General features: G+C 44.1%; 1 protein-coding gene across 2 annotated transcripts in view; it reads right to left on the bottom strand.

Moving 5' to 3' along the window:
• ube2w (ubiquitin-conjugating enzyme E2W (putative)) overlaps nt 1–15,189 on the bottom strand; it is a 50,605-nt gene that overhangs the window by 9,663 nt on the left and 25,753 nt on the right. For both annotated transcript variants that reach the window (NM_001165151.1, XM_090198988.1), the window contains 2 exon segments: nt 112–187; nt 2,075–2,230. In NM_001165151.1, coding sequence (NP_001158623.1) covers nt 112–187; nt 2,075–2,230 — 232 coding nt within the window.

The following is a 15,189-nucleotide window of genomic DNA, read 5'->3' as shown; positions in this document are numbered from 1 at the left end:
GTTCCAACCCCTGAAACTCACTGTTCCCCCGGTACGTCGTCATTGTAAATAAGAATTAGTTCTTAACTGATTTCCCAAGTTAAATTAAAACAAGAGGACGTAACCACTCACCATGATACCACCATTTTGTTTTCTTTGGGTTTTTGTTACATGTTCTTACGTAAAAGGAGTTATCGGGTGGCCGTCTCTGCAGAGAGAGAGAGAGAGAGGCAGAGAGACACAGAGAGAGAGACAGACAGAGAGAGAGAGAGAGACAGAGAGAGAGAGAGACACAGAGAGAGAGAGAGACACAGAGAGAGAGAGAGAGACAGAGAGAGAGAGAGACACAGAGAGAGAGAGAGAGACAGAGAGAGAGAGAGACAGAGAGAGAGAGAGACAGAGAGAGAGAGAGACAGGGAGAGAGAGAGAGAGACAGGGAGAGAGAGAGACAGGGAGAGAGAGAGACAGGGAGAGAGAGAGACAGGGAGAGAGAGAGACAGGGAGAGAGAGAGACAGGGAGAGAGAGAGACAGGGAGAGAGAGAGACAGGGAGAGAGAGAGACAGGGAGAGAGAGACACAGGGAGAGAGAGACACAGGGAGAGAGAGACACAGAGAGAGAGAGACAGGGAGAGAGAGAGAAACAGAGACAGGGAGAGAGAGACAGGGAGAGAGAGAGAAACAGAGACACAGATAGACGGAGAGAGACAGAGAGAGACACAGAGAGAGACAGAGAAACAGAGAGAGCCAGAGAGAAACAGAGAGAGCCAGAGAGAAACAGAGAGAGCCGGAGAGAAACAGAGAGAGCCGGAGAGAAACAGAGAGAGAGAGAGAGACACAACCGTCACCATCAGAGTGCTGGTATAAACATGACATGTAGAGAGGCAACTTCATTCAGAGTAGGGTCAATTAGAACTGATCTGGGGTTAGTTCTGCATTTCATCTCACACATGGTTAAGGTTAGGATTGGCGAAAGGGGAAGTTGATCCTAGATCTGTACCTAGGTGAAACTTCACCACAGAGCACATGCACTACTATTAGGATTATTTTCACACAGTGAGATCAGTGAACACCGGCTGTGATGCCTGATTAATAACAGCAGGGGGCTCTAGTGAGTTCAGACAGTGAACACCAGCTGTGATGCCTGATTAACAACAGCAGGGGGCTCTAGTGAGTTCAGACAGTGAACACCAGCTGTGATGCCTGTTCTCTATACTCAGCTAGTAACGGTAGTTCTCTCTCTATACTCAGCTAGTAACGGTAGTTCTCTCTATTCTCAGCTAGTAACGGTAGTTCTCTCTCTATACTCAGCTAGTAACGGTAGTTCTCTCTATATTCTCTATACTAAACTAGTAACGGTAGTTCTCTCTCTATTCTCAGCTAGTAACGGTAGTTCTCTCTATACTCTATATACTTTGTTCCTAAAGTAGGCCTGTCATTTAAATAATTTTGTTCCCCCATCTCAAAACAGGATGCTGCCCCTATAATATCTCTTTCCAAAATAGATATTGACATGACTACAGTAGGCTAGCCAAGAGGAATGCTAGCAGTCTTTTTGCAGACTATCAACAGTAGTCACTAGCTAGCATATTGACATGACTACAGTAGGCTAGCCAAGAGGAATGCTAGGAGTCTTTTTGCAGACTATCAACAGTAGCCACTAGCTAGCATATTGACATGACTACAGTAGGCTAGCAGAGAGGAATGCTAGGCACCACTAGCTAGCATATTGACATGACTACAGTAGGCTAGCCAAGAGGAATGCTAGGAGTCTTTCTGCAGACTATCAACAGTAGTCACTAGCTAGCATATTGACATGTATACAGTAGGCTAGCAGAGAGGAACGCTAGGCACCACTAGCTAGCATATTGACGTGTCTTATTGGAATGTGCATCTCTCCTCCATAGGGACAGGGATTGGCTCGCTCACAGCGAAACAGGGCCAGGCATTTATTTTCATATGGTTTATTTATGGTCAATTGCCCATTACTGTTTGAATTAATAATAATAATAATAATAATAATAATAATAACACAAATTTAAAATAAAAAAAATAGTCACTGTATCGTTCCCCAAGGGTCTGTTGTCGCCCCCATTACCTTCTCTTTGCAGCTGGACAACATGCTGATAATGCTGAGACAGACTGACTGCACTGAGAGGGCTGGCGACCAGTCTTCTGTTAGTATGGAGAGACAGATGTGCCCGTTGCTATAAACGTGAGGATGTACAGGTATATTCTCTCCCGTGAACATTACCTGAACAGGGGGACAGAAACAACAACAACAACAACAACAACAAAATAAAGATTAGACACATCAATGTTCATAGTTTAAAAAGAGAGAGATCCATCTACTTTGCATCTGTACAACGGCCTGTTAAGTTTTGACCTCTATTTTTTTGGGGTGGTAAGAGAGCTGAATTAGGAAAATAGTCGGCCGGCATGAGTTTAGATTTTCACATTAATAGCAGAAAATAATGAGCCTTGGACTGTAAGCCTGGGCTTAGCTCTATACAGCAACATGAGGCTGGGGGATTAGGAGAAGAGTGCCTCACATGATGGGAGGAGAGAGGGGGGAGGGGGAAAGAGAGAGAGGGGAGGGGGAAAGAGGGAGAGAGGGGAAAGAGAGAGAGGGGGGAGGGGGGAAAGAGAGAGAGAAGGGAGAAAGAGAGGGGGAGGGGGGAAAGAGGGAGAGATGGGAAAAAGAGAGAGGGGGAGGGGGAAAAGAGAGAGGGGGGAGGGGGGAAAGAGAGAGAGGGGGGACAAGAGAGAGAGGGGGGACAAGAGAGAGAGGGAAAGAGAGAGAGAGACAGCTAGAGAGAGAGAGAGAGAGACAGCTAGAGAGAGAGAGAGAGAGACAGCTAGAGAGAGAGAGAGAGAGACAGCTAGAGAGAGAGAGAGAGAGAGACAGCTAGAGAGAGAGAGAGAGAGACAGCTAGAGAGAGAGAGAGAGAGACAGCTAGAGAGAGAGAGACAGCTAAAGAGAGAGAGAGAGAGAGACAGCTAGAGAGAGAGAGAGAGAGAGAGACAGCTAGAGAGAGAGAGAGAGAGACAGCTAGAGAGAGAGAGAGAGAGAGAGAGAGAGAGACAGCTAGAGAGAGAGAGAGAGAGAGAGAGAGAGAGAGAGAGACAGCTAGAGAGAGAGAGAGAGAGACAGCTAGAGAGAGAGAGAGAGAGAGACAGCTAGAGAGAGAGAGAGAGAGAGAGAGAGAGAGAGAGAGAGAGACAGCTAGAGAGAGAGAGAGAGAGAGAGAGAGAGAGAGAGAGAGAGAGAGAGAGAGAGAGAGAGAGAGAGAGAAAGAGTTCCGGAGTTCCAAATTGAGCAGCTGCTGAAAAATGAGCTCCTGTATATATTGAGATTTAAATGGTTTTTTAGAGTGAAGTACATCGAAAAAATCAAAAGAAAACTGCAAGACTCAATAGAAGACAATACAAGCAACAAACCAAAAAGACAGGATTTTGAAAAAGTAACTATTTTTCATAAAATTATACAGTTATCTTAGCTAGCTGAATTGTTAGCTGAATTGTTTACATGTTGCTAAGCAGTTGCTAGGGACTCTCCTGGAAGAAGCTAGCTAGCTTACAAAGAATAACAAAAAAATATCTAGTTAACAGAAGAAAGGAAGACAAAATAAGGACAAAATAAGGACAGAAGAAAAAGGAAAAGAAAAAAGGACAACAAAGTGAAACAGTCCTCTGAAGAAACAAGAGAGCATTATACAAGAAACAGCACTTCTATTGCAACATTGTAGCCAACATCACCAGCGTTGCTATGGAAATTGTTTACCCACCAGACATCCAAACAGAGAAAGCTAAGAAAAGTTTCAAAGGTTTGTTGATGGGACAGAACCATGAATGCCTGTTTGCAGATCTTACCAGTTACAAAACAAGAGCAAATTTAATTTTTAATACCAATCGAGGGAACATATGGAAAAAGGTTATTTGCAACCATTTCCCTTTCTCAAAAAAGAGGGGCATCAGCCAAGGATGTCAGATCAGCATTTTTGAAGAAGCTGACCAGAGCAACACATATCAAACAGTAAACTTATATAATAATGGAACTGTATTGATACAAGGCAATGATTCAAGCCTCCAGGCTTTTGAGAATAGGTTTGCTACCCTAAAAGAAGACGCTGACATCATCTCAGAAAATGAGGAAAAAGTCAAGGAGGGAGATGGAGAAAAGCAGACCCCAATGGTCTCTGTGACCCAGCAGGAAGCCCTCAACGTCCCTTTACCTACCTCACCTGCAGCAGACAGAGTCAAGGACATGACAATTTCAATAAGAACACCTGCTATGCAACGTTTCCACAACACCCTCTCTCTAGTCGAAGCAGAGGTCATAGAACTCAGAGAGAAGAAGCTTCAAGAGGAGGACACTGTCCAGAAACTCAAAGAAGAGATGAAACAGTTCAGGGAGGAGAGCAGAGCATCCATAGCTAAATTAGAAAGCAGAATGGACAAGCTGAGTCAGACAAATGATGACCTCAGAGTACATCTGAGCACAACTAGAAAGGAGCTCGAACAAAAAGAGAGGTACATTGACACCCTCAACCGGCAGAGAGTCATTGTGTCCTCTGCATCTAGAGAACATGTCCACCAGCTTGGTACAACACAAGCAGAACCTGAGACCAGCATGGCCTCCACTACACAGCCGGATGACACTGCACCAGCCTACCAGTCTGCTCCAGCCCAGGTCAACCTACCAGCCTCCCAGTCTGCTCCAGCCCAGGTCAACCTACCAGCCTCCCAGTCTGCTCCAGCCCAGGTCAGAATACCAGCCTCCCAGTCTGCTCCAGCCCAGGTTAACCTACCAGCCTCCCAGTCTGCTCCAGCCCAGGTCAACCTACCAGCCTCCCAGTCTGCTCCAGCCCAGGTCAGAATACCAGCCTCCCAGTCTGCTCCAGCCCAGGTTAACCTACCAGCCTCCCAGTCTGCTCCAGCCCAGGTCAACCTACCAGCCTCCCAGTCTGCTCCAGCCCAGGTCAGAATACCAGCCTCCCAGTCTGCTCCAGCCCAGGTTAACCTACAAGCCTCCCAGTCTGCTCCAGCCCAGGTCAGAATACCAGCCTCCCAGTCTGCTCCACCCAGACAATCACCCACAACTGCAATTCTAATTGATTCAAATGGGAAGTTCTTAGTCCAGGAAAGATTATTCCCTAGACACCAGGTGTATAAGTTCTGGTGTCCTACAACTGAGAGTGCAATGCAGCTACTCAGTCAGACCAGGATTGACACCCCTGACAACATCATCATCCACACTGGCACAAACGACCTTCATGCCAAAGGTGAAAATGTATCTGGGGCAGTGAGAAGAGTGGCAGAACGGGCACAGGCTATGTTCCCAACAACCAATATAGTTGTGTCCACCCTCCTACCAAGAAAAGACTTCCCAGAAAAGTTGATCGACAAAATAAATCAACAGATCACTGTGGACTGTGCCTCACTGCTCAACGTCAGAACGGCTCACCACCCCACTCTGACATGTCAACACTTATATGATAATATACATCTTGATCAGGACAGTATCAGAACCTTTGCCAAGGACCTAAAAGATGCAACACTTGGCAGGGACCCACACACCCATCACCCCAGCAACAAAGGTCCCCCGCCCCACCTTCTGAAACAACAGTACCTCCACCATCCCGAGGAGAAAAGAGCCAGACATGGCTTATTACAGCACAGCTCTACTAGACCAGGCCCAACACAGCACAGCTCTACTGGACCCGGCCCATCACAACACAGCTCTACTAGACCCGGCCCTTCACAACACAGCTCTACTAGACCCGGCCCATCCCAACACAGCTCTACTAGACCTGGCCCATCACAACACATCTCTACTAGACCCGGCCCATCACAGCTCTACTAGACCCGGCCCATCACAACACAGCTCTACTAGACCCGGCCCATCACAACACAGCTCTACCAGACCCGGCCCATCACAACACAGCTCTACTAGACCCGGCCCATCACAACACAGCTCTACTAGACCTGTCCCATCACAACACAGCTCTACTAGACCCAGCCCATCACAACACAGCTCTGACCACTACTCCAGGGTCGGTCAGAACACTGCCCTTCAGGGAAGTAGACCACATGATGCAGTCCACACCATGTATCAATTAGATCGTCAGCCTACATATGCTGAGGTAACCTCTGGCAGAAGACCCCTAGAACAATCAGAGATAGGAGAGGTGCGCCAACTACTGCAACTAATATGCAGACTACTGAGCTAGACAGTCCCTTTAATTCACACACGGGCACACACGCGCACACACACACACACACAAACACACAGGGTTGCAGATTGCACATAAAATAAGTACAGTGCAATCTTATTCCATTCTTATTCATTTGTTTACAAATATTCCTAAATGTATTGACACCGGTATTATAATAATTATTATATGTAATGGTGTGTGTCTGTGTGTGTGTGTGTGTGTGTGTGTGTGTGTGTGTGTGTGTATGTATGTGTGTATATGTATGTGTATGTATATATGTGTATGTATGTGTATGTGTATGTATATATATATATATATATATGTATGTGTATGTATATATGTATGTATATGTGTATATGTGTATGTATGTATATATGTATATGTATATATATGTATATATATATATATATATATAGTATTTTATTTTTTTTGTTATTTTCGATGTACTTTACTCAAACCAGTGAATATCACTTATTATAAATGAGATCATTAACTATCAGCTCTTGGAATATCCAGGGCCTATACTCTTCACATTTTGGTTATAAAACAACTAATCCAGAATTGATTAAAAACATCAAGGGACAGGACATCATAATCCTACTGGAAACATGGTGTCGTGGAGACATAGATACTCAGTGTCCCTCAGGCTATAGAGAAAGTTTACTACCATCAATCAAACATAAAAATGTTAAACGGGGCCGAGACTCAGGTGGAATCATCATTTGGCATAAGCAGGACTTAGCACTGAATGAAATGAAAAAAGGTACCACTCACATTTGGCTAAAACTTAACAAAGGTACAATCTATTGTGACAATGATGTATACATATGTGCAGCTTATGCTCCTCCTTCAGATTCATCATATTATGATGATCAGTTTTTTGACAATCTCCAGACAGAAATCATTACATTTCAGGCGCAGGGTAAAGTGCTTCTTTGTGGAGATTTCAATGCAAGAACAGGTTCTGAGCCTGACTACACTGATGCGGGAGGTAACCACCACATATTTGGACACCCCTCCTTGTACAGTAGCCCTATTATAAATAATAGAAACAGTCCTGACCAAATACTGAACAAAAATGGAAAAGAGTTAGTACATCTCTGTCGAGCCTTAGGCCTGTACATGCTTAATGGTAGAATCAGAGGGGACTCTTTAGGTCAGTTTACTTACTGCTCAGCTCTTGGGACAAGTGTAGTCGATTATGCCATCACTGACATTGACCCCTCCTCCATTAGTGCATTCACTGTCAGACCACAGACACCATTGTCAGATCACAGTCAGATCAACGTTTTTCTGAAGAAATTAACCGGCAATATTCATTCAAAAAAACAGCCCAATAAACTTTACAACATAAACCAATCGTTCAGATGGGCTCCAAACAGTGCAGAGGCATTCATTGAAACATTGAACTCAAATGAAATGATGAACTCTATACAGTTTTTCAATAACTCACAGTACCAAAACAATAAAGATGGTGTCAATTCAGCTACCCAAAACATCAACTGCATATTCCAAAAACCAGCATTGAAAGCAAATTTGAGAAAACCAAAGCAATGCAACATCAGAAGCAAAAATCAAAATGTTTCTGACAAATGGTTTGATAATGAATGTAAAACAATTAGAAAACACCTAAGACAAATGTCAAACAAAAAACATAAGCAGCAAAACAACCCAGAGCTACGATATGAATACTTTGAAACTCTGAAACAGTATAAACAAACACTGAAATGCAAGAAATTGAATTATACCAACAAGACACTTGATGAAATTGAAAACGCAATTGACCAAAATCAGTTCTGGGACATGTGGAACAATTTAAGCACATCAAAGCCACAAGAATTAGCCATACAAGATGTAGGAATTTGGAAAACTTACTTTGATAATCTATACAAAAACATCCCACAAAAAGACTTAAACCAGAACCAATTAGAAATTAAAGAAAAATTGAACATCCTGGAATCAGTCATTAAAAACAACCAAAATCCATTAGATTACCCAATAACCCAACAAGAACTAAATGAAAAGCTAAAATCTATTCAATCAAAAAAGGCTTGTGGTGTAGACAACATCAGAAATGAAATGCTGAAAAACAGCACACCTGAGTTGCAAAATGCTGTGCTTAAATTGTTCAACATGGTTTTAACTTCTGGCTGCTTCCCTGATGTCTGGAACCAGGGGCTCATCTCCCCTATCCACAAAAGTGGAGACAAATCAGACCCCAATAATTACAGGGGAATTTGCGTCAACAGTAACTTGGGAAAGATTTTCTGTAGCATTTTGAATTCAAGAATTCAAACCTTTCTTCAAGAAAAAAATGTAATAAGTAAATGTCAAATTGGCTTTCTCCCTAACCATCGCACTACTGACCATATATACACCTTACACACACTAATTAATAAACACGTCCACCAAAAAAAAGAGGGCAAAATCTTTGCTTGCTTTATTGACTTTAAAAAAGCATTTGATTCGATTTGGCACGAAGGGCTATTCTACAAAATTCTACAAAGTGGGCTTGGTGGTAAGGTGTATGACTTAATAAAATGTATGTACACAGAAAACAAGTGTGCAATAAAAATCAAAAACCAAAGAACAGAATTTTTTTCACAATGTCGAGGTGTGAGACAAGGCTGCAATTTGAGTCCAAATCTTTTCAACATTTATATCAATGAATTAGCAGACATGTTGGACCAATCTCCAGCCCCAGGACTCACACTATTTGACACAGAGGTGAAATACCTGCTATATGCTGATGACTTGGTACTTCTATCACCAACCAAAGAAGGTCTTCAACAAAACATTAATATTCTGGAGCAATATTGCCATAATTGGGCCCTGGCAGTAAATTTCCAAAAAACTAAAATCATGATTTTCCAAAAAAAACCCAGATGTCAGAAACACAAATGTAAATTCACCCTGAACAACACCTTAATTGAACACACAAAAAATTACACCTACCTTGGTCTGACCATATCTGCATCGGGAAACTTTAATATGGCAGTGAAGGCACTCAAAGAAAAAGCCCGCAGAGCAATGTATGCAATAAAAATGAAATTATTCAAAATCAACATCCCAATTAGAATTTGGACTAAAATATTTGACAGTGTAATCCTACCAATAGCACTTTATGGAAGTGAGGTTTGGGGGCCACTCAATAAACTGGATTTTAAAATGTGGGACAAACATCCAATTGAAGCCCTACATGCAGAATTCTGTCGGAAAATTCTACAAGTCCAGAGAAATACACCAACTAATGCATGTAGGGCAGAATTGGGCCGTTTTCCAGTAATAATGAAAATACAGAAAAGATCATTAAAATTTTGGCTACATCTAAATTCAAGTCCAAATTCGAGTCTGCAATTTAAAGCACTTCAAGCCCAAGAGCTGAGCCCAGAAACGAGCCCTCTCAGTCAGATGGTGTTGGACCTCACCAACCAAGCTGACGCCAGCACTGCTTCAAAAGAAAGAATTCCAATAAGCAAAATCATGAACCAATCAAAGGAATCATATTTACAATACTGGAAAAACGAAACAAAATCCCAAAGCCGACTAAATTGCTATCTGACCCTAAACAGAGAATATGAATTGGCTGATTATCTCTACTCTGTCAGAGATACGAAGCAGAGACAGATCCTTACCAAGTACAGGCTGAGTGACCACCGATTGGCAATAGAAACCGGCAGACATAAAAAGACATGGCTACCCAAAGAGGAGCGTGTATGTGGTCACTGCATGACAGGGGAGGTAGAGACAGAGATGCACTTTCTCCTTTACTGTGATAAATATTCCTCACAAAGAGATTCATTATTCACAGAAATGACTACATATATTCCAAATTTTTACAAATTGAACCAAGAGGAAAAACTAAGAATACTCATGGGCGAAGGAGCAATGGCTCCTCTTGCAGCCAAATATGTATTTTCCTGCCATAGCCTGAGGGACACTGAATAATAACATCTGCATAGTAAACAGTAACTTACTTATTATTACTATTATTGTTATTACTATAATTATTAATGTTTACTGTAGACTGTTACCATTTTATTGTTATTATTTTTGTATTATTATTTACTACAATTTTATATTATTATTTGCTATCATTTATAATTTTGTTACAATGTATATTGTATACATTGTTGCTTTGGCAATATTGACACAATGTTTTTCATGCCAATAAAGCAGCTTGAATTTGAATTTGAATTTGAGAGAGAGAGAGAGAGAGAGAGAGAGAGAGAGAGAGAGAGAGAGAGAAAGAGAAAGAGAAAGAGAGAGAGAGAGAGAGAGAGCGCTGCACACTTCATTAGGGAGGATAACTACGGAGGAAGGGAAGACATCACAGCTCACCAGCCACCAGAGGAGAGCAGAGGCCCCTACAGTGTTGCTGTACATGGCGTGCATTAAGGGAGATCTTTGCCAACATCTTGTTTTTAAGAGTGACACGTACACTCACACTGATACATCCATTCACTTAACAACACCCAAACAATTACCAACACACCCAATTCACCCACGCACATACTTAAACAACACTAGTTATCTGTGGTGTGTTGTTGTGCTGGGGGTATGAGGTGGTAGTTATCTGCGGGGTGTTGCTGGGGGTATGAGGTGGTAGTTATCTGTGGTGTGTTGTTGTGCTGGGGGTATGAGGTGGTAGTTATCTGTGGGGTGTTGCTGGGGGTATGAGGTGGTAGTTATCTGTGGGGGGGGGTGTGCTGGGGGTATGATGTGGTAGTTATCTGTGGTGTGTTGCTGGGGGTATGAGGTGGTAGTTATCTGTGGGGTGTTGTTGTGCTGGGGGTATGAGGTGATAGTTATCTGTGGGGTGTTGTTGTGCTGGGGGTATGAGGTGGTGGTTATCTGTGGGGTGTTGTTGTGCTGGGGGTATGAGGTGGTAGTAGTAGCCTGACTGTAGATCTAATATTCTCTCTCTATTTATAGGCCACTGATATGTAAAATAAGATTGTCACGTTAAGCTAATCCTCTCAAACGTGGCCCGTGGGCTTTAATACACTGCCGTAGAGCGAGAGAGAGACAGCTAGAGAGAAAAGGACAGCTAGAGAGAGAGAGACAGCTAGAGAGAAAAGGACAGCTAGAGAGAGAGAGACAGCTAGAGAGAAAATGACAGCTAGAGAGAGAGAGAGAGAGAGCTAGAGAGAAAAGGACAGCTAGAGAGACAGCTAGAGAGAGAGACAGCTAGAGAGAGAGAGAGACAGCTAGCGAGAGATAGACAGCTAGAGAGAGAGAGAGACAGCTAGTGAGAGAGCCAGCTAGAGAGAGAGAGAGAGAGACAGAGAGAGAGACTGCTAGAGAGAGAGACAGCTAGAGAGAGAGAGAGACAGCTAGTGAGAGACAACTAGAGAGAGCGAGAGACAGCTAGTGAGAGACAGCTAGAGAGAGAGAGAGAGAGAGAGAGAGCTAGCGAGAGATAGAGACAGCTAGCGAGAGAGAGAGAGTGACAGCGAGAGAGAGAGTGACAGCTAGAGAGAGTGACAGCTAGAGAGAGAGAGAGACAGCGAGAGAGAGAGAGAGACAGCCAGCTAGAGAGAGAGAGAGAGAGAGAGAGAGAGAGAGAGAGAGAGAGAGAGAGAGAGAGAGAGAGAGAGAGAGAGAGAGAGTGACAGCCAGCTAGAGAGAGAGAGAGAGAGAGAGAGTGAGAGAGAGAGAGAGAGAGAGAGACAGCTAGAGAGAAAGAGAGAGCCAGCTAGAGAGAGACAGCCAGAGAGAGAGACAGCCAGAGAGAGAGAGAGACAGCCAGAGAGAGAGAGCCAGCTAGAGAGAGAGAGAGAGAGAGAGAGACAGCTAGAGAGAGAGAGAGAGCCAGCTAGAGAGCGAGAGAGCCAGCTAGAGAGAGAGAGAGCCAGCTAGAGAGAGAGAGAAAGAGCCAGCTAGAGAGAGAGAGAGACAGCTAGAGAGAGAGAGAGTTCCGGAGTTCCAAATTGAGCAGCTGCTGAAAAATGAGCTCCTGTATATATTGAGATTTAAATGGTTTTTTAGAGTGAAGTACATCGAAAAAATCAAAAGAAAACTGCAAGACTCAATAGAAGACAATACAAGCAACAAACCAAAAAGACAGGATTTTGAAAAAGTAACTATTTTTCATAAAATTATACAGTTATCTTAGCTAGCTGAATTGTTAGCTGAATTGTTTACATGTTGCTAAGCAGTTGCTAGGGACTCTCCTGGAAGAAGCTAGCTAGCTTACAAAGAATAACAAAAAAATATCTAGTTAACAGAAGAAAGGAAGACAAAATAAGGACAAAATAAGGACAGAAGAAAAAGGAAAAGAAAAAAGGACAACAAAGTGAAACAGTCCTCTGAAGAAACAAGAGAGCATTATACAAGAAACAGCACTTCTATTGCAACATTGTAGCCAACATCACCAGCGTTGCTATGGAAATTGTTTACCCACCAGACATCCAAACAGAGAAAGCTAAGAAAAGTTTCAAAGGTTTGTTGATGGGACAGAACCATGAATGCCTGTTTGCAGATCTTACCAGTTACAAAACAAGAGCAAATTTAATTTTTAATACCAATCGAGGGAACATATGGAAAAAGGTTATTTGCAACCATTTCCCTTTCTCAAAAAAGAGGGGCATCAGCCAAGGATGTCAGATCAGCATTTTTGAAGAAGCTGACCAGAGCAACACATATCAAACAGTAAACTTATATAATAATGGAACTGTATTGATACAAGGCAATGATTCAAGCCTCCAGGCTTTTGAGAATAGGTTTGCTACCCTAAAAGAAGACGCTGACATCATCTCAGAAAATGAGGAAAAAGTCAAGGAGGGAGATGGAGAAAAGCAGACCCCAATGGTCTCTGTGACCCAGCAGGAAGCCCTCAACGTCCCTTTACCTACCTCACCTGCAGCAGACAGAGTCAAGGACATGACAATTTCAATAAGAACACCTGCTATGCAACGTTTCCACAACACCCTCTCTCTAGTCGAAGCAGAGGTCATAGAACTCAGAGAGAAGAAGCTTCAAGAGGAGGACACTGTCCAGAAACTCAAAGAAGAGATGAAACAGTTCAGGGAGGAGAGCAGAGCATCCATAGCTAAATTAGAAAGCAGAATGGACAAGCTGAGTCAGACAAATGATGACCTCAGAGTACATCTGAGCACAACTAGAAAGGAGCTCGAACAAAAAGAGAGGTACATTGACACCCTCAACCGGCAGAGAGTCATTGTGTCCTCTGCATCTAGAGAACATGTCCACCAGCTTGGTACAACACAAGCAGAACCTGAGACCAGCATGGCCTCCACTACACAGCCGGATGACACTGCACCAGCCTACCAGTCTGCTCCAGCCCAGGTCAACCTACCAGCCTCCCAGTCTGCTCCAGCCCAGGTCAACCTACCAGCCTCCCAGTCTGCTCCAGCCCAGGTCAGAATACCAGCCTCCCAGTCTGCTCCAGCCCAGGTTAACCTACCAGCCTCCCAGTCTGCTCCAGCCCAGGTCAACCTACCAGCCTCCCAGTCTGCTCCAGCCCAGGTCAGAATACCAGCCTCCCAGTCTGCTCCAGCCCAGGTTAACCTACCAGCCTCCCAGTCTGCTCCAGCCCAGGTCAACCTACCAGCCTCCCAGTCTGCTCCAGCCCAGGTCAGAATACCAGCCTCCCAGTCTGCTCCAGCCCAGGTTAACCTACCAGCCTCCCAGTCTGCTCCAGCCCAGGTCAGAATACCAGCCTCCCAGTCTGCTCCACCCAGACAATCACCCACAACTGCAATTCTAATTGATTCAAATGGGAAGTTCTTAGTCCAGGAAAGATTATTCCCTAGACACCAGGTGTATAAGTTCTGGTGTCCTACAACTGAGAGTGCAATGCAGCTACTCAGTCAGACCAGGATTGACACCCCTGACAACATCATCATCCACACTGGCACAAACGACCTTCATGCCAAAGGTGAAAATGTATCTGGGGCAGTGAGAAGAGTGGCAGAACGGGCACAGGCTATGTTCCCAACAACCAATATAGTTGTGTCCACCCTCCTACCAAGAAAAGACTTCCCAGAAAAGTTGATCGACAAAATAAATCAACAGATCACTGTGGACTGTGCCTCACTGCTCAACGTCAGAACGGCTCACCACCCCACTCTGACATGTCAACACTTATATGATAATATACATCTTGATCAGGACAGTATCAGAACCTTTGCCAAGGACCTAAAAGATGCAACACTTGGCAGGGACCCACACACCCATCACCCCAGCAACAAAGGTCCCCCGCCCCACCTTCTGAAACAACAGTACCTCCACCATCCCGAGGAGAAAAGAGCCAGACATGGCTTATTACAGCACAGCTCTACTAGACCAGGCCCAACACAGCACAGCTCTACTAGACCCGGCCCATCACAACACAGCTCTACTAGACCCGGCCCTTCACAACACAGCTCTACTAGACCCGGCCCATCCCAACACAGCTCTACTAGACCTGGCCCATCACAACACAGCTCTACTAGACCCGGCCCATCACAACACAGCTCTACTAGACCCGGCCCATCACAACACAGCTCTACTAGACCCGGCCCATCACAACACAGCTCTACCAGACCCGGCCCATCACAACACAGCTCTACTAGACCCGGCCCATCACAACACAGCTCTACTAGACCTGTCCCATCACAACACAGCTCTACTAGACCCAGCCCATCACAACACAGCTCTGACCACTACTCCAGGGTCGGTCAGAACACTGCCCTTCAGGGAAGTAGACCACATGATGCAGTCCACACCATGTATCAATTAGATCGTCAGCCTACATATGCTGAGGTAACCTCTGGCAGAAGACCCCTAGAACAATCAGAGATAGGAGAGGTGCGCCAACTACTGCAACTAATATGCAGACTACTGAGCTAGACAGTCCCTTTAATTCACACACGGGCACACACGCGCACACACACACACACACAAACACACAGGGTTGCAGATTGCACATAAAATAAGTACAGTGCAATCTTATTCCATTCTTATTCATTTGTTTACAAATATTCCTAAA

This window comes from Oncorhynchus mykiss, chromosome 15 (assembly GCF_057628025.1).
Source record: "Oncorhynchus mykiss isolate SJ-2025 chromosome 15, ASM5762802v1, whole genome shotgun sequence".
Lineage (NCBI taxonomy): Eukaryota > Metazoa > Chordata > Actinopteri > Salmoniformes > Salmonidae > Oncorhynchus > Oncorhynchus mykiss.
The sequence above is the reverse complement of the archived record's forward strand: the minus strand, read 5'-3'. Positions and strand labels throughout refer to the sequence as shown.